General features: G+C 32.7%; 1 protein-coding gene across 3 annotated transcripts in view; it reads right to left on the bottom strand.

Moving 5' to 3' along the window:
* Positions 1–7,839: 7,839 nt before the first annotated feature.
* LOC107453789 (kelch repeat and BTB domain-containing protein 12) overlaps positions 7,840–19,864 on the bottom strand; it is a 38,206-nt gene continuing 26,181 nt past the window's right edge. For all 3 annotated transcript variants that reach the window (XM_087167878.1, XM_087167880.1, XM_087167879.1), the window contains 4 exons: positions 15,987–16,179; positions 14,445–14,642; positions 11,256–11,467; positions 7,840–8,137 (listed from right to left, as the gene is read on the bottom strand). In XM_087167878.1, coding sequence (XP_087024004.1) covers positions 7,950–8,137; positions 11,256–11,467; positions 14,445–14,642; positions 15,987–16,179 — 791 coding nt within the window. In that variant the 3' untranslated portion in view covers positions 7,840–7,949. The remainder of the gene's footprint in view (positions 8,138–11,255; positions 11,468–14,444; positions 14,643–15,986; positions 16,180–19,864) is intronic.

Here is a 19,864-nt window from a genome sequence, read left to right as displayed (position 1 = left end):
ACGTTTGCATCAAACAACTTTCCAAATGCGCCAACACCTTTGCGTTTTGTTTTCGACCATGCATTCTTTGATAAAAATTGTTTGCTTGGGTGTGTACTATCACTTCCTAAAATTTTGCCCATCTTTTTAGAATCACCCTGTATATAGAACTATAAATCGATTATTGGATACTGATAGATGTAAAGATACACCCAGCCTGCTACTCCACGCTCAGTTCGTACAAAAGAACGCATTAAAAGAATTCGTGAAGGGATATGAATAAATCTACAACGCTCTGTTAATAAAATAAATGAAGAGAATGTGAGTCTCAGAAATATGCAAGTTATATTAAATGAAGATCTCGATTTTTGCTCTTATTGAAAAAAAAAAATTCAAGGCTTAACAACTGCACAAAAATTGAAAGATTAAACCGGCACGGTAATAAAAATGTTGAAAAAATAATCTTTTCTGTTGAGAAAATATTTTGCACAGAGCATACTGTGCAACGCTTTCAGAGCAGGAATTCTGTAATGGTTTGGGCTGCATTGTCAAATAACGGAAAATTTGGTCTGAAATTCATCGAAAAAGGGGTGAAAATCAATGATGAATTTTACAAAAAGGAAGTGTTGGCTGTAAATTTATTGCCACATGCTGACAGATTGTATCCCAAAATCGATTGGATATTTCAGCAAGATTCTGCACCGTAACACCGAGCCAAAACAACACAGGCTTGGCTCCATGTCAATCGTGCGAAATTTACTAAACCAAAAGAGGGGCCCCCTTTTACACCGGATCAGAATCTCTTAGACTACTGTGTTTGGGAAATTCTAGAGTATACAGTTAATACTAAGCAGCACAGAAGGTTGGACACTCTCAGAACTTCTTGATTGCGTGAATGGAACAAATTACCTCTTAGAATCATTCATGCCCGCATCGGACAAAGACGTTAGAGATTATCTTTTGTAACTTATGATGATGGTTGTCGATTCGAATAAAATTTTTTTAAGGTAAACTTTATAGTGCTCATCATAGTTGTGTATTTATCATTTTTCTATTTAATATCTGTACAATAAAATGATTCGATATTTGTAACAGTATTTTGTACCCACCCTGTTGATAATTTTATCAGTCACAATCGGGTATTTGTCATTTTAATGCTTTCATTTCTATTTTGACAGTATTTTGAGTGTATTCGAATGCTATTAATTGTCAATTTGTTTGGTCATTTTCTTATCCTTACGTTGGAATTGACTCTCAGCAATAAGACACTTGGTTTGTCTATGGAAATGTTTGAGCCAGGCTGTGATCTGATCACTAATGTCGACTTGTTCTTCGGTTTTAAGATGAGAAAAAAAAAGTTATGGATGGAGGATGATGAAAAGGATGAGAAAAGAAAATTTCAAGAATTAAAATCAAAATAGCATGATTATTTTTGCTATTTAAACGCTAATTACTTTGATAATCGTGAAATATTTCGAAATTATTGTTAGAAAATTCCAAAATATTATTAGAACAAAAGTACAGATCAAAATAAATAAAGTCATTAATCATCAATAAACCATTAAATAAAATCAATACTATTTTATAGATAAAAATAAACACTGGTAAAAATTGTTCCAAAATATTAAAAACTATAAATCAAATTTAATAACAATCTCATCGAACTCCTGTGAAACATTTAAGAATAAAAAGCCTGAAAATCTGATTAACACTTTAAATGAACACCTTTTATTTTTCGCTGAAAACACCATCTGCATAGCAAGTCTAAATATGAAACCAAGTACGCATCTGAAACGAGAAAAAAAATTAAAACTTAGCAATACAATTAGTAAATAAATGAAAAGATAATTTTTCCTGAAAAGAACTTTCGTTTTGATGATAGATTTAGCATTCATTTTAAATGTGAAAATATTATCTATTAATCATTTAAAACTCAAATTTATAAAATACCATAAAAGATGCAACCTTCTTAGAGCAACAAAAAAAGTAGAAGGAAGGAGTTAAATATATCGTACAATTACTAATATTCTAATGATTCTGAAATAATTAAATCTAATTTGTTATTAATCATGTTTCTCCCTGAATGAAGCGTGGTGAGAACAAATCAACGTTAAAGCAATTCAGAGTATCACGAGGTGAGGCATATCTACGCTTTACGAAAGTCACTTTTAAAGGAAGGGATGGAATGTCAAATCCAATAATAATAGCTCTTTGATAGCTATCAGCATTAAGACGCATTTTTTCTTTTCAAACCAAGGGGGAAAGAAAAAAATATTGAAGCTCTTCAGTAGTACTAATAACCTTCAGAACGTATAGACATAACATGCTGTATACACAAATGAAAAACTGACGATCGTTAAGTGAGGTTCCACTGGGCGTAACCCACTAATTTTTATCCAGGAATAGTTTGGTTTGAAGAAGTCGATTAATTTATCATTCGTTGAAGAGGATGCTGATTGATGTATTTTCAGTTGTCCATTTAAATCAGATAATCTATATCTTCGATGCACCCTCTTCCCTACCACTTTATCCACCCTACTTCTAATGTCGTTGCCGAGAGAAAGGATACAAACAGGTCTTAGGCTGGGAAAGAGGGCACAATATTCATTTAATAATTGATAGAGAGAGGACAATCATCCAAGAGGCACAAAATCGAAATGCTCCTCAATAAAAGTTAGGGAAAATCTTGCAAAATAAATCTGTAAAAATGTTTCGATTTAGTGAACGGAGGAAATCTTAATAATTCTAATTGATTTATTAAATAGGTCAAGGGAAAAAGTCTTTCTCACGAGTTAGTTAAGAGATAAACGTTAAAGTGTTATATATATATATATATATATATAACTTGAAGTCAAAAATAAATTAAAAGACAAGATGGAAATATTATCTTCATTAAAAAAACCTTCCCTAAAAAATTAGGATGTGATGAATATTTGCTTAATTATCGCATTTTCTAATTGTTTATTTAATTCATAATAAAATTTCATTAAAAAAAAGCAAATTTTCGAACTTTATTTTGCTTTTGAAGTTTCTTTTAAAATAAATTTATCATTTTAAAATAAAAATGTTATGGAAATTAAGAGGCTCAAAGTTTCAACAATAGTCACAGTCATGTATAATTGTAAATATCAAGTATCAAAGGTCACAATAAATAGTCGGTGAGGCTTTTATGTGATATCACAAAATAAAGTAAAGTCAGAATCATGCTATGGCTTTTTTGGGACGATTTGAAATGTTCACACCTGTAACTGTGTCTATTCTTGGTTTTATTGGGATGACACTGCGACAATCTGTGCTATGTAGGATGATCTGAGGTTATGGTTATATATTGTTAGAAATGTATTGCTAAGAAATAAAATTGCTCTCATTAATTGCTGCTTTTGAGTTCCTAAGTTTAAATTTTTTTCAAGTGCAATTGATTATTTTTCAAACACGTCTACCCTTTCATTTGGTTACGAAATAAAATGTGATTACATAAATTACAATATTTACATACTTTTCAAAAACATTTTTTTATCGACTTTCAAGGAAGAAAAACTTTTGCGACTTTTAAAATGTTTTTTTTTTATTTAAAAAAAGTTTTTTTTAAATTTTTTTATTATTATTTTTTTTTTTTACAAAGAATGAATTTTAGCACGAACAGGAACAGTTTTCCCATAACAATTAGCACCTTCAAGGAATCATGACTCTTTGAAGAGGGGGAGGGGAGGTACCGATCTTTTATACTATTGATTTGCCAAAATTTAGTCCTACTCAAAATGCAACAGATGGCAATCCAATCTTAATTTTTGTAAAAAATGGGCATTAATCGTTCTTCTCTTTTGATCTTCAATAATGAATGAAAAGCAAATACAGGAGTTGGTGGGCGAAGCTAACAGAGGCAGAGCCTCCTTGCATTTTTAAAAAATGTAAAACAATGCGTTTCTTGTTAATTTTTTTAAAAACAATTTATAGAAAGTAAGATTTTCAAGGATGCTCGAGAGCTTGCTCATTCGTAAAGACGGAACTGCAAATGACTTTTATTTAGCTTCAGATTTTACTTTTAATTTTCGTTTTAGTCTTTTTGGGGTTTCAGTCAGTTCAGTCTTTCTTCTCACTTTTTGTTTTGCAGGTTAGTGTTAAGAATATTATGGCATAAGATGGCTAACTCCCCCTGCTCACCACTGGTATTGTAGAAAGCGCCCCGGCTGCATTCTTGAGCTCGAGGGGGATCGGCCAGATATGACAGCAGTTTCAAGACTAAATAGTGGCCATCTCAAAGGAATGACTTTTAGCTCCGGCTGCAAAATTTTTTCAACCTGCAATAAGTGTCATTCAGAGCCAGCCTGTCCGGAGCATATCCTGGACTGCTTGGGTCTGGATTTGGAAGACCTAAAAACATCTCCACTTCTTGTTATTGACTTTGCCAACATGCATGGACTCATGAACCAGATCTAGCTGTTGCTAGGTCATGAAGGATTAGTAACAATAACAACAACAAGAATATTATTTTCTTGTTTAGACATAAAAAGCCGAGTGGCAAGACCTTAAAATTTGGTCTTTATCTGGCATATATTTCGGGCTCTAAGTAATCTTACATATCTCGGTCTCGGTCTATAATAATCTTACATATCAGAATTTCACAAGCGATGACGAACTTATCTGTTATAAGAGATATTGTTCGCTGTTCCCACTCTTTCACTCTGCTTTCTTTTCTTCTCCACTGTTAAAAAAAGATGGAGTGACTATTTGAAATTAAAAATTTCTCCATCTGTCAGCATGGGGACAACATACATTGCCTTGCGCTCAATGATTAGGAAGCAGTTCCCTCCAGGGAAATGTTGAAGTTCTCTAATATAGTAGAGACATTTTTTTAGAATTCAGACAAATAAAAATTGTCTATTTTTTAAATTCTAAATTTAACCACACGAAAAATATTCATTGAAAATTTGTAATTTTAGAAGGGGCTGGGCCTCTTCATTTATAAAATGTGAGGGAGCTAAAGCCCTTTCTGTCACCAAATCCACGATCCCTGTAAACATAATGGGGTCCAAACTTTGAAGCTCCATCCTGACCAAACTATTGGGAGCATATTTTTCAGATTACAGGTACCCCCAATGCCTTGGGGATCAGAAATCCGAATTCGTCGAAAAATATGGTATGTTTATTCAGGGAAAGTACGTTTTTGTGAATGATTTTGTAGCTTAAAAAAATCGTCTGCACATATTAGTTAGAATTTTTGAGGTCACACCCTTCAGCCATTAAGAGTGAGTCAGAAAAACAACTTTGAACCCCGCAATTCTTTGTAATTAGTGAATCCATAGATAAGCATTGTTGCGTCGAGAAGAAAAGGAAGTGAAACGTTACTCAAAACGAATTTCTAACGTAGACCTTGATTATTTTTTGTCTAGGGTAATAACAAGCAGGAAATAACCTTTACCGTTGCATAAAAGTGTTTTTCCTGATAAATCAAGGTCACTAATTGAAAGAAAAACAAATATTTGGAAGGAAAAATAAAAGAATATTAGTCTTTCACCATTTTTTTTGACGCGTTAAAACTTTTTACTACACTGCACAAGGAATTTTTGCGCCCCCACTCGAGCTGGCACGCCTGGCTAAAACCAGGCCTGCCACTAGCGCGGTACTACACCACTGACCTTAATGCAGACGTTTTTAATTTGGAACATGAATAAAAATTAAGTTATATTACCGGCAAAAGCGTTTCCAATAAATATTAATATTTTTTAAATAAAATAATTCAGCATTTTTTTTCTTTTTCTAATATTTTCTTAAAGTTCTATTTGTTCTCATTGTTGCATCAACCCTGGTCATTATTTCCTATTGCCAGCGCATAAACTTTGAAGTTAACTTACTTGAATTCCCTAAAATGTCATTTAGAACTTCTATCTATTTAGCTTTTTCCTCAGTTTGTTAAAGTTTTACTTAATATTCAAAAGTTAAATTATTTAATGAATTTTTTCTACTTTAGCATGATGCAACACTTGCAGTAGTTTTACAGTCCCTGAATTTGCTGCCAAAGAAGAAACAATTACTGCTTGTCTTAAGATCTTCCATACATTCGTCTGGAGCTGTAGCGGTGACTATGGTAACGAGGTATGATTATTTCAAGTAGGGGTGCGGGGTCCCTCTTTAGGACTGGTTTCGGCGAGAGAAAAGGAGACCTCTTCATCGAAGCTACCCTCCCTAAAATCAGGGCTTCACTCCTTTGAAGTAGCTCTCGCCGCGCCAATCCTCCGATTTTCTCTACTGACGTCACTTTGGCGCAAAGCTCGCACTTTTACTTCGAGAACGGAGCGTTCGGCCTTACTTGCTCCAACTAATATTGGAGCATTTCTTTTTGCGAGATATTCTAAGACATTTGTTATTTTCTATAATGACTTTCCTCAGTTTTTGCAGTGAATTTACAAGAATTTAAAACTATTATCGAAATGCCAGTTTGCGCGATTGCAACTTGAAAAAATTTTGATAGAAAAACAAAAGGAAAAAATATAATTTTCAGCGTGTTCCCTAAAGTAAACGAACAACTGTGTAAAGAATGGATTCCGAAATGACACAGTTAATATAAAACAGCCATACGTTTATTCTGTCGTTAAGAACTTTTATAAAAATTCATTATCTAAATAGAAACCGCCTCGTTACTTCAAAAAGAAAGCAGGTGAAAAAAATTAAATATGGATAAAGTATAAATAAAATATATAGTATATAATTGGAATTCTCCTAATTTCATAACATATTTTTTAATGTAGTTATTCTAAATATTTATGATTTTTTTTGAAAATTATATTCTCTTAAATTTAAATATCTATAAATTATCATTGCAAATTTAAATATCTATAAACAATTGTAAAATTTCTAATGTCATTATGAATCTAAATTATTATTTTGTTTCAGCAATTAGCGTTTAAGGTTGATGTTTCCTAATGATAAGGTATGAACAAATTGCTATTAACGGCATATTTTAAAATCAGGGATTCTAAATTTAACTCAACTTATTGTTATAAAAGAATATGTAGATAAAAAAGTGTCGATATATGCTTTCATTTTTTTAATAATTAAAGTTAAAACTGAACTTTTTTAAATAAAGTATTTATAGTGTCATTTTCGCCAACTAGTAAAACATTTTTATAAGTTTAAAATGGTATTTTTTTTAATATAATGGCCAAGAAAGTTTTTCTGAACTATGTTTATGAACGGAAATAATGTATTAATTACGTAAAGTTTGAAAGCTAATAACCAGAAAAAGTCTACCTTATTTTTACAAAGAGAAAAAAGCAAAGTTATCATAATAACTTTGCTTGCGATCTCCGAGATTTGTGGACACAGTGACGTCATGAGGAGAGAAATCGTAGCTTCAGCTCTAAGAGCGGAGTGAACTAGCCCTTCTGTTCTCTTTAGCCCTGCCCTAAAATGCCCTCTTCTTGTTTCCATAGCTTATGTTTCCATAGCTTCTTGTTTCCATAGCACTATAATTGGGCACCAGACTGCCGGCAGACTTTGTGGCGGGAAGAGTACCTATCTTAGACAAACAGTATATTATACCGATCTTATTTTTGAGCTTCAGGTGACTCACATTACCTCTGTGTACTATATTTGAATTCGACCGAGCCCTGAAAAAAAAAAAAACATATTTTAGCGTCGGATGGCTGCAAAGAATAATTGACCTAATTAATAATCGGAGGTTTACTGTATTGACGAAACGATAATGAATTAAAATTTCAAAAAAAGATCTAAAATTTTAAAAATTATTTTTGTTGAATTATACAAAAATAAAAAATAATACTTTTTTAACTACTTTTAAATGAAATTACTCAATTGCTTATTCACAGTTTTTCTTCTAAATTAATAATAAATGCGGCGCAAACTTTTTTTCTGAGTATCTTTATTAAATTATCAAAAGAGAGGAGATGAAATCTTATATATTCCGTGTGAAAATCTTCGTTTTATTTATTCATTAATTTATTGTGCAAGCTTCAGTTCTCCTCCCTTGTCTTCTTGATAAAATCATGCCGAGCCGCTGAGGCGATGATATATCCTGAAGACGATTCAGGAAGTGACACCATGCGTTTCCATGTTTGTTCTCTTCCGTCAAAATAGATTGGCTGTTCCAAAGGGCATCTCGTTTCTAAACTCAGAGCACCAAATATATAGATATTTTTTTCTATAATAAAGATATATAGATTAAAGATATATTGTAAATTAAATATATACTATAGATATATTACATATTAAAGATATATTATAAATATATTATTCTCGAGTATTGATCCCAAAATATTGGTCATTATTTATCATTAAGATAAAAAGCATTTTTTAAGTCAAATAAATTTTGCATATGCTAAAAATACAAAGAGTAAATTTTTATTTTTATTTGTAATTCATAAAACTTTAAATTTTCTTTTCAAGGTCATTCTTTTACAGAGTTTAGTTTTATAATGAAAAATTTTTGTTCAAAAGTTTTAATATTTATTGAGTTTGATTTTTAAGAATAAATATATGTGTAACACTCACGAAAGATGTTATTGGCGAATAAATAACCTGGGTCTTTACATAGTTCGGGTGCTATAGTGCAATTTTTGCTGATAAATTTTAAACCAAAATTTTTTAAAAAAAAATTTCGTAATGTTTTTATGTTTTTTCTGTGATTTACTTTGTACCCGATAGTTTTTAATATTATTTACTGTTAAGTTCATATGCGTATGTTATTAAATTAATTGTTTTTTTATTCAGGTGTTTCCGAACCTTCAAAAGTAAAACTTTTTTAAAAAGTAAACGTAAAAAAGTAGAAAACGTAAAATAGTTTTTTTTTATAGCTGGTAATTTTGTTTTTGAAATAGGCTATATTATTTTATTTAATAACCGGCGTTGAGCAGTCAACCTGACCCTACGATTTTTGGGTTTACGGCAATCAATGTTCAACCCCGTAGCCTTGGAATTTTAAACGCAATACAGCAGATATGAGAACTCCTTGATGAAGCATTGGGACAAGCCTTCGTAGAGGATTTTTTGATGGCTCTAACCCTCATGTATGTTACAGGGAGAGGAAAACTACGTAAACCTCCAAAGTTCGACTGACGACAAAGGGAATCTAACCCATGATCCATCTACCACTGAGGATATTTTACGTGAGTACTGTGGTTGATTTAAGCCGGGAGCAGAATTCGTATTAACCAGAGCCTCCGCTGGGTTCCAACCTGTGTCACCTTATTGAGAAATGAACGCTCTATTCCCTGTTCTGCCACGGCTATATATATATATATATATATATATATATATTTCGGTTTATATATATTTTCAATTTTCGGGTTTCTGACTACTAATATTCAAGTCCGTAGCCGTGTAATTTCGAACCCAATCCAGAAAATAAGGGAACTCCTGTAACAAGTATTGGGAGAAATTTGCGTGGAGAACTTTTTGATGGAACTAACCCGCATTTGCGTTACATGGAGAGGAAAACCACGAAAACCTCCCACTGTTTGTCTGATGGCAAGGTGACTCTATCCCATGATCCGTCTACCACTGAGGATATTTTACGTCAGCATTGTGGTCGGTGCAAGCCGGTTGCGGAATTCGCATCGACCAGCCATCGCTGGGATTCGAACCCGGTTCACCTTATTGGAAAGCGAACGCTCTATCCCCTGAGCCATCGCGGCTCTAAAGTAGGTTATAGTAGTTTTAATTATTAAAATCATTTTTTTTTATCAATTATCATTATTATGTGAAAAAAGAGACCTTCGATCACCAACTCTACAAGCCTGCTTTTCAATCATTTTAATTTTTTCACGGAAAAAGCTAAAATTATTCAACTAAGAAGTGCAAAAAAAATTGTTTTTATAAACGTTGCCTAAAATGATTTCATTGTTTGTTTTTGCTTAGCATTTCCTGCCCGTCACCAAAGATTTGCTTTCCAATTTTATTCGAATCAATCGGTCTTAACCGGTTAATCAATAAGAACGTTAAGAATCCTTAAGAATCTTCTCAGAACTATCAGAAAATTTGCTTTCAGTAATGACAATTTAATTACTTTGAAAAAGATAATTTACTAAAATACTAAATAATTTGCTAAATAATATACAATATCTGGATTTAAGGAAGTCATCAGAATCAAATATTTTATTCGTCAGAGTATTATTCGTAATATAGGTGTCAAAAATAGAAACATAAACAAAACTTTACATTTATCTTATGGGATAGCCCTAACATGCAACTACCCAAAAATATCCATAGCTAAAGTTTGCATGTTTTTTAATCTACAGCTAAAAATACAGTGAGTGCATCTATACCTTATTGCACCTCTGTGCCTGATGGACATAAAAACCTTTTTGAAAGCCTTTTGCAATTGTATTTTGAAGAACTTAGTCCAAAGATTGTTACACAAAATATAGAGCATTCGAAAAATTAACTTTGTATCTTTAACCCACATTTCTGCTCCGCGATGCTCACTTTTTTTCATGAACAAAGTTCTGTTATAAATTTTTACAGAATGAATGATGAGGTCTAGTGATTGACTCACACTTGTGAAATTTACAATAAAAAAAACACCATTTTAAGGTTTTTTGAATTGCAATTTAGAAGATGGCTGAAACATGGATAAATAAAAATAAAAATTGAAGTCTATATCTTCATTAACTTATCTGATGAAATTAAAAACCCATAAAGAAATTGTTAAAGTAAATTAAATTTCATCAAAAAGAGCTACAAATGTTTTTTTAACTGCTAAAATAATTCATTAATTTGTGGTTAATACTTTTTTCCCTTCTTTTAATCAAGAAAAATAATTCATTAAATCACGAAATAGTTGTTCGTTAAATCGGGTTTGATATAATATCTATTTTGGGACTGTTCATTAATGATGTCACATTTTTTCCCCAATATTTCTGAGCCCCATGGCGAAAAAGGGGAGGAAAGCGCTCTTCCCTTTTGTCACAAAGTGTCGCACTTTTCCTAGCCCCAATTCCTCTTGTCACGTTATACTGCAAAAATACGTACTTGCAGTTTAGGAACAAAAATTCATGTTACATATCATTATTCTAATTTTATTTTTGAACATTAGTTAAATGTTTTAATGAGATCTGCGTAACAATAACGATTACATGTGCACTTATTTTGTTGAAAAGTGCGAATTATAAATGCATATATCGACTATATAAACTAATTATATAAAAATATTTAATATGCTGATTTTGAATATTTAAATTCTAACCAAAATGTATGATATCATACATTTTGTTATACAACATTTATGAACATCTGCTTTTGTGAAATTTTATAAAGATTACCATAAATGCCTGCAACAACACTGTGAAGATTTTTTGGGATTGGTGTATTCTCGATCCAGGCTCCATTTTTAAAACTGTATATGTTGTTTATGCTTATAATATCATTTCCACTTCGTGAGCGAATTGTTCCACCAATAGAAAACAGATTATGTCCGGATGCAAGAAGTGTACCAAATGCTATGGGTTGTGGTAAAAATGGACGATTGCACCACCTGGAAAATAAAAATTGCTGCACAGAGTGTTTCGTAACTATCATCCATACCTTTAGAAGTCTTGACAAAAAGGGTGCAATAGAGCTACAAGCTAACATGTAAAAAAACAATGAAATAAAATAAATAAACAAATAACCAATAGTTATTAAAAATCTGACGAATTATCATCAAGGTCAACTACTGTAAAGAAGGGATAGTTTATTGATTGGATGAAACTGAAAAAGAATCCGAAAGAAAAAGAATAAGTTCTGAATATGAAGACATCACCCAAGAAATTACATCTGTAATATACCTGGCCTCCCTGTTCCAGAAGTCCGGGACTTTGCCCCGATGTGATAGTACTCATAATGTTTAAATAAATAAGGAATAGTAAGGACCGAATTTCTCGTTATCAGATTTGAGTTGAAAACTGAAAAGGAGCACATTGAGCAGTGTCTATTTTCATAAACTCGCATTTCAAGCTGTCTCATTTAAAAATCACCAAACGTATGTCTACTTCTTTTTTTAGATACAAATTCAGAAGCAAAAATTTATTTACTCTATATAAAGATACTAGTTTTGGAATTTTTTGGGGCCCAGATATTTCGTCCTTCAACAATAGGCTCCCTCGACATTTCGCACATGGTATTTTTTTTTTTAATCTGAATGTATTTCAATTTTAATTTTAATCAGTAAATTGTTGCAAAGCAATGTTAGCATGTCGCTTGCAGTAGCATTCATTATATTTTTCATGGATATTAAGAACTATATGCATTTAGCCTGCTTTATACTTATGATAAATTAGGATTAAGTTACCAAATCAAATTAATAATCTGAGAATACGTATATAATTAATTCCTAATAGATTTCAGTAACACGTTTTTAATGCCAAGAAATGATAGGGTGGTTTAGCAACACGGGAAAAGTATTAAGTATTAAAGCTGTTGAAATACAGATGCGTCCTTTAGTTGCTATCTGTAATGGGCATCGTTGGCAGGGTATATATGTCCTCAAAAATTAGAAATCTCTGAGTCTTTCCCAATATTTCAGATCAATATAGAAAATTTTCGTTAATTATCAACGATTGGAATTCCTTAATGTTAATAGCAAAAATGAATCTTTTTGCAGGTATTTAGCAGATTTATGATTTTTTTTTATGAATGAAATTTAAGGAACTATTATGACTGTAATTTATTTTCATCTCCCTCAAATATTACAATCTTTCGACGTCCATGCTATCGATATTTCTTTTACATAACATCTTCTTCTATTCACGTAATTTTAGATTACTATTATTATCCGTTAAAATTATTAATTTTTGCATTTTGCATCACATCCTTAAATTTTACGGTTGTTGGTTTTCAAACTGTTTGAAGCGAAACAAAAAAAATTTTCACGCTGTAAAAGTTTCGTAAAATGTTTTGTTGGTCTCATGTCATTTAATAAGCCGTTCAGACAAAATATTACGAAATTTTCAGATAAATCATGTAATTACACTTCTGGACCTGCTAAAAGCCTGCAATTCGTTTAGGAAGTGAATCCGCAAGGTTTTGCAGTTATGTCATATCCAGTTTAAACCAGTAGTTGAGAATTCGATTGCGCAGATCCACCAAATTGAGGGGGTGTTGATTTCGTCATTTTTGCTACTATGCCAAATTGTCATAGGCTATAGATTCTCCACAGTGTTTAAGACAGGTGTTTTTGCAATGCCAGAACGTTTAATTGGGAGTGTGCGGGTCTATGGAACTAAATTCTGTTTAGCGAGAACTAATAGCGAACTGTTAGCCACAGGACACACGGCACCTCTGGCTGGTTGACGTCAAAGTTATGATAGACAGAGCTAATCACATCAATTGTACGTAAGAAAAGATCCGCCAACTCAGCGAAGATCCTACAGATTATATTAAACTATTTTATAACCAGCATTGAACAGACGACCAGAATCTGAGTTTACGATTATCAATATTCAACAAAGTAGTCTTGTAATTTTGATCCAACCCAGAAAGACAAGGGAACAGCTGGATCAAGCATTGGGACAAATTAGCCCTCGTAGAGGACTTTTTGGTAGATCTAACCCATATTTGCATTACATGGAAAGAGAAAAACTGCGAAAACCTCACACTATTAGTCCAAAGGCGAGAGGATTCCGATTGAGGATATTTTATATCAGCACTGAGGTTAGATCGAGCCGGAAGCAGAATTCGCACCAACCAGCCACCGCTGGAACTCAAAAAGGGGTCACTTTCACTATCTATTGCTCTGAGCCACGATGGTTCAGGGGATAGAGCTTTCGCCTTCCAATGGGGTGAACCGGATTCGAATTCCAGTGATGACTGGTCGATACGAATACTGCATCCGGCTTGCACCGACCACAGTGCTGACGTGAAATATCCTCAGTGGTAGACGGATCATGGGTTTGAGTCCCATTGCCGTAAGCCTAACCGTGGGAGGTTTTCCTCTCCATGTAACGCAAATGCGCGTGAGTTCTATCAAAAAGTACTCCACGAAGGCAAATTTCTTCTAACACTTGATCCAGGAGTTCCCTTGTCTTCTGGAATGGGTTCAAAATTATAAGGCTACGGAGTTGAACATTAGTAGCCGTAAACCCAAAATTGGGTCGACTGTTCAACAACGGTTATACTATCTGTTGCTCCAAACAGAATATATACTCTTATTCTTTCAGCCTGATAAACTTTCCGTGGTTATCTTGAAAAACAAAAGAGGCATCAACAGCATACTTATTATGAAGATGACGAGATCTGACGAGATCTGATTATCCAGACTGTAAAATAGTCATACTGGTTTATGTTAGTTGGATCCTAAATAGTGGACCCAATTCATACTCAAAAGCACACTACCACTAAGTGATGCTTTTCAAGATTTCCCTTAGGGCGACTAACTTTTTGCCTGGTGAGCTTTTCATAAATATATTATTACTGAAAATTTGCTACTTAGGATCTATAACGTTCCATTTTTATACATAGGAGGAGATTATTACCGTTTCAACTTGTGGTCATAACACCATACAGCATCTGTATAGGACTCTTCATCACTAATCTGTGTTATACCCCCAGCAATCCATAAAAGGCCATCGTATACAGCGACACCCATTCCAAACAGAGGCTGTGGCAAAGAAGGTTGAAACTCCATCCATTGACCAGAAGCTTCATCAAGCATTTCAATTGATGATAATATACTGGTAAGTAAAGTTTTTGGATATCAAAAAAGAATTTAAGAAAAAAATGTTCTTATAGCTGTAGTAAAAGCCAGGCAATTATGAGATTAAATATTATAATAAAAGTTGCACAATTGCATTCTGGAAATTATTATATTAACTATTTAATTTTTATACTTTTAATTAAATGTTTTGAATTGAATCATGCTCACAAGCAATGCGTAAAATTAAGCAGTCTCTGTGAATCGGGGTGTTATCCCTGAATTGAAGGCAACCAAATTTCAGATCAAAAAGTATTAGCTTAAAATATTTTTATCTTCAAGTAATCAGGAAACAGCATTAATAGTTTTTGCAGAAACTATTAATGCTGTTACCATTTTCAAATCGAAAAAAAAAATGAAAACAAAAGACGATCTACTTTAGTAGTTTCAAATTGATAATGAAGTGAAAAGAATGACATTTGTTTAAAACTATGGTCAATCTAGTTGAAGTACTAAAAGTAAAAAGTCCCTAGCGGCGTATGATGACATTTCCGACAATGTGTTGCTGGACAATCAATTCTCAATCCTATTTACACTGCATTTTTTCCCCTCCAATCGATGTGCTAAATCTCCTTGTACCTTAACTTAAATTATGGCGATTATCTCGGTATTGTGCTTTTTAGCCGAATTTATTTTATTGTTAATTATTTGGCTAACTTAATGTTACTCAGTCTGAAATATGCCATTAAATTTTAGTTCAGTAATTAGTAAGTAGTTAGGTTAAACTTTGTCTAGGTTAAACTTTGTCCTAGTTTTGTCTAATTATAAAAAAAGTAATTAGACATTGCTAGACATAGCTACTAGTAGCTACGTAAAAGTTCCCTTTTTCCTAATGCTTGAAAAAGCGTAATTAAATAGACATTACTAGACATAGTTACTAGTAGTAACGTAAAAGTTCCTTTTGTCTAGTTATTAAAAAAGTAATTAAATATACATTACTAGACAGAGTTGCTAGTAGTTACGTAAGAGTTCCATTTGCCTGATTATATTAAAAAAAGTAATTAGATAGACATTACTAGACATAGTTACTAGTAGTTATGTAAAAGTTCTCTTTGCCTAATTATTATAAGGAAGTGATGATACAGACATTGGTAGATATAGTTGCATAAAGGTCCTTTTTGCCTAACTGTTAAAAAAAGTATTTCAATATAGGCATGACTAGATATAGTGACTAGTAGTTACATAAAGTTTCCTATTGCCTAATTATTAAAAAAAATAATTAAATAGGCATGACTAGATTTAGTTACAAAAAAATTCCTTTTGCCTAATTATTTAAAAAGTAATTAAGTAGACACGATTTATTTAAAAGATGTTTCGTACAAACCGAAATTTTTTCAAATCACTTATGCCACCGATCACAAAAATTCTTCCCTGAAAATTGACCACCCCATGTAATGATCTGGGCTCATTCATGGGTGATAAGACGCTCCATTTTTCGTCCTCGAAGTCATATGAATAACCATTTTTAATGGGAACCATTCTTCCATCTTCCGTCACATCTCGTATACTGCATCCGCCTGATGAAAAAAAAAATATGTTGTCGCTTCAATTTTATAACTTTAATTCAACTTTATTAAGTTATTTCAAAATTTAAAATGCATTGAAATTAACAAAAGGAAAGAAAAAGGAAAAAAAAAAAAAAAAAAGAAACTAAGAGGTCCAGTCTTCGTTTCACCGATTCCCCGAATTCCTTCTCATAATGTATTTTTCTCATTACATAAAAGCCGAAGTTTCCGATAAAAACCAAGGAAATTTTGTTTACAAAATGTAAAATTATTCCAGTTTCATGTAAGAACTCAATACGTAATAACATTTTTTCAAACGAAATTTTCCAACACGGGCGTAGATCGGTAGGCGACGTATTTTTTCTACAAGATTAACAGTTAAAAATTCTGTAGCTTATTATCAAATGTTAAATTATTTTATTTCATCGTACTCGTTCGTCGTTTTGTTGACATTTTTTGACATCCATTATAATTCCATTTTTTTAAGCTCTTGCAGTTTTTGTAAAGCAAAATAAAATGTAATAAAAAGAAAGAGGTGAGAAAAAATTCGCGAAAAAAGCACCCAAACTCTCATTGACATTTGAACTAATTTGAATTTAAAAAAAATGTGCTATGTCCATAATCAAATGGGACTCTTCCAGCTTATCAGATATCATGTAGTTTCATTTCAGCGATCAGTAAGATTGACCCATATGGTAGTTTTCATTACAACTTTAACAGTCAATAATTCTTGAACTAATTATCGAATAATATAGTTTTTTACTTTATTGTACTCTGTACATATCTTCGTAATTTTAAATTTCGAAGTCTAATAGTTTTTTAGTAACAAGACAACGCATAACGTAAAGCACCTAAAACAATGGTGGTAGCAGCTCTTACAATTTTTTAATGTAGGAAGACTAGAAGGTTTCATCCTCCCCCCTGCTCGATGAGGGTCATTCAAATGAAACCTGGTCAGTGCGTCTAATTTTGCATTAGACATAATAGGGCGCCACGTAACTGCGTGTATGGCGGCACCATCTATTAGTAGAGAGACTGACGCATGCGCAACGTTTGACGTTGCATAACGACAGTGTGGCTACACGCCGAAAAGAAGGTGGTCATACAAGTTATCGCCCATTACGGAACATGCATTCGAGTAAGCAGGAAAACGAGAAGCAAGTAAGCAGGAACAACATGCACCGTACAGTCCAAACCTTTCACCGTGTGACTTTCCTGTTTTTTTCACCTCTAAAGCAAGCTATTCGCGGACATCGATTCACAACAGACGTCGACGTGTGAGACTGGGTCCAGGCCTGGATCCGACAGCAGCCTACTAGCTTCTTCAAGAAAAGAATTGACCGGCTAGTGTCGAATGGGATAAATGTGTTCCAAGAGTTTTGGCGACTATTTTTGAGTATGTGTACTGTGTATAACTACATTTGTGAGTTAATAAAATCGTTACCGTTACTTTACACTAGTGACCGGTTCTCATATGGAATATATATATATATATATATATATATATATATATATATATATATATATATATATATATATATATATATATATATATATATATATATATATATATATATATATATATATATATATATATATATATATATATATATATATATATATATATACACTAGTGGGCTGCACCCCCTGCTCGCTAACGCTCGCCGCCCCCCGAAAATTGCTACGCAATCTTATATGGTTTGCTTCGCTCGCTACTAACTTAGGTACGTTGCAAATGCACAGAATTCTAAGAATTCAAAACATTCATTCAAATCCATATAAAAACTTTAAAAAAAAACAAAAACAATTGCATCTTTTTAGTAAGCCAAGCTTAGCCCTGTCCCGACCCGTAGGGGGGCATCCAGGTAATACTGAAGACCTTGTGCGCGTACGTGACCTGCATCAATAGAGAATTGGCACTTTGGCTTGGTAACGACGGAATGGCAACACTTGCGTTGACGGGGAAGCCCGCGACTTGGAGCAATGGGTGATGACGGGTACAAGAGCTTTAGAATAAAAGAGCAGGATTTAAAATTTGGTTAGTCTGGCTGCTGCACGCGCAGAGCGGCCACCAATCCACAATCTACCGACCCGCCCCGTCCCAGAAGGTCGCAAAGATTTATTTATCCAAAAATTTTTTTACATAATTGTACAGGTGTGCAAAACAAAAACAAATTTGCATGCTCCAGACAAAAAGTTGAGCTACAATTTTTGACTCAAAAAGAAACGAACAGAGAAACAGTTTAAAGTACAGTAAAGTGGATTTCCACAGTGCGGATCCACAAAATAGAACAAAGCCCCAAAACACAAAGTAGACAAGTTCACAAGCAAGGAAAACGAAAATTGACATTACTGTAAATCCTCAAATTTTAAGGTAAATACATTTCGTTCCGTTTACAAAGCAAGTGTTGGGTTTGTAAACATCATTTTGCAAAAAAGCACGTAAAGTATCATTCACAGTGGAAATTAACATAGTGATCCAACCGTACCAAAGAATTTTACAAAACACAAAATTTTACAGTTGCACATTACAAGATGTTGGTCATACAATCCCACAAACAAAGTCATTCTACAGAATATTTACAATTCATTTTATCATCACAATTCATCTGAGTATAATCACCAGTTTACAAAAACATTTGAAAGTAGTATTTACAGCGAATATCACATAGAATCACCCGTTCCAAATTTCAATATTTCAAAATAGATCAATCAAAAATTTCAATACAAATCAACAAATATGTGAAATCATTTTCCAGGCCTACGGCCTCACCCACAAAGTTATTTTACAATAAATTTACAATTCATTTTATTTACAACCCGTTATAGTCAATGTCGGGTTTATCATCATAACAATAATAATTAGAATTTTAGTAAAACCCATGGTAAAATCCACGCAGTAAATAACCATTTCGCATATACAAAACAGATAAATTTACAAGTATTTTAGATTTTATATTTGGAGAACTAGGTATCGTCAACATTTTAAAAAACATTAAATAGTAGTATTTACAGTGAAAGCCACATATCAAATCAATCGTGACAAAAGACGTAACATATAAATCCACAAATTTGCAAGGCTAAGAGTTAAACGCAAGATCCCATCCTCAATGTCATTATGCAAAGTGTTTATGATACATTTTATTTACACATATGTTGTTGCTAATGTTGAATTTATCATCATCGCAAAAACAAATAAATCTTATCCATAACTATGTTAAAACACCCATAGGCAATAACCACTTCACAAACAAAACAAATATATCTACAAGTATCTCTGATTTTATGCTGGGCATACTGGACATCATCATCACTTCACAAGAAACATTTTATAGTAGTGTTTACAGTGAGAGGTCACATAATAAATCATCCACTCCAAAAATTACAAAGCATAAGAATTAACAAGTATGTAAATCCAGATGTTGGGTTTACGATCCTACTTATAAAATTTTTCAAAGTATTTACAATTTATTACGCTTACGAATCTGCCATAGCCATTGTTGGGTTTATCATCATTCAAAACATGTAACTCCAAGTACTATCAACAGTACAAGCCCACACAATAAAAGCCATTTCATGAACACAGACAGAAATATTTACAAGTATAATAGATTTCACGCTGGGTACGCAACATCACCCCAAACATCACAAAGCATCTACAACTTACTGAATTTGCAATTTTCTAATCCCATCGACA

This window comes from Parasteatoda tepidariorum, chromosome 7 (genome assembly GCF_982258835.1).
Source record: "Parasteatoda tepidariorum strain Cologne lab strain chromosome 7, Ptep-v5.0, whole genome shotgun sequence".
Lineage (NCBI taxonomy): Eukaryota > Metazoa > Arthropoda > Arachnida > Araneae > Theridiidae > Parasteatoda > Parasteatoda tepidariorum.
Note: the sequence above shows the minus strand (reverse complement) of the source record. Positions and strands in the feature narration are given on the sequence as shown.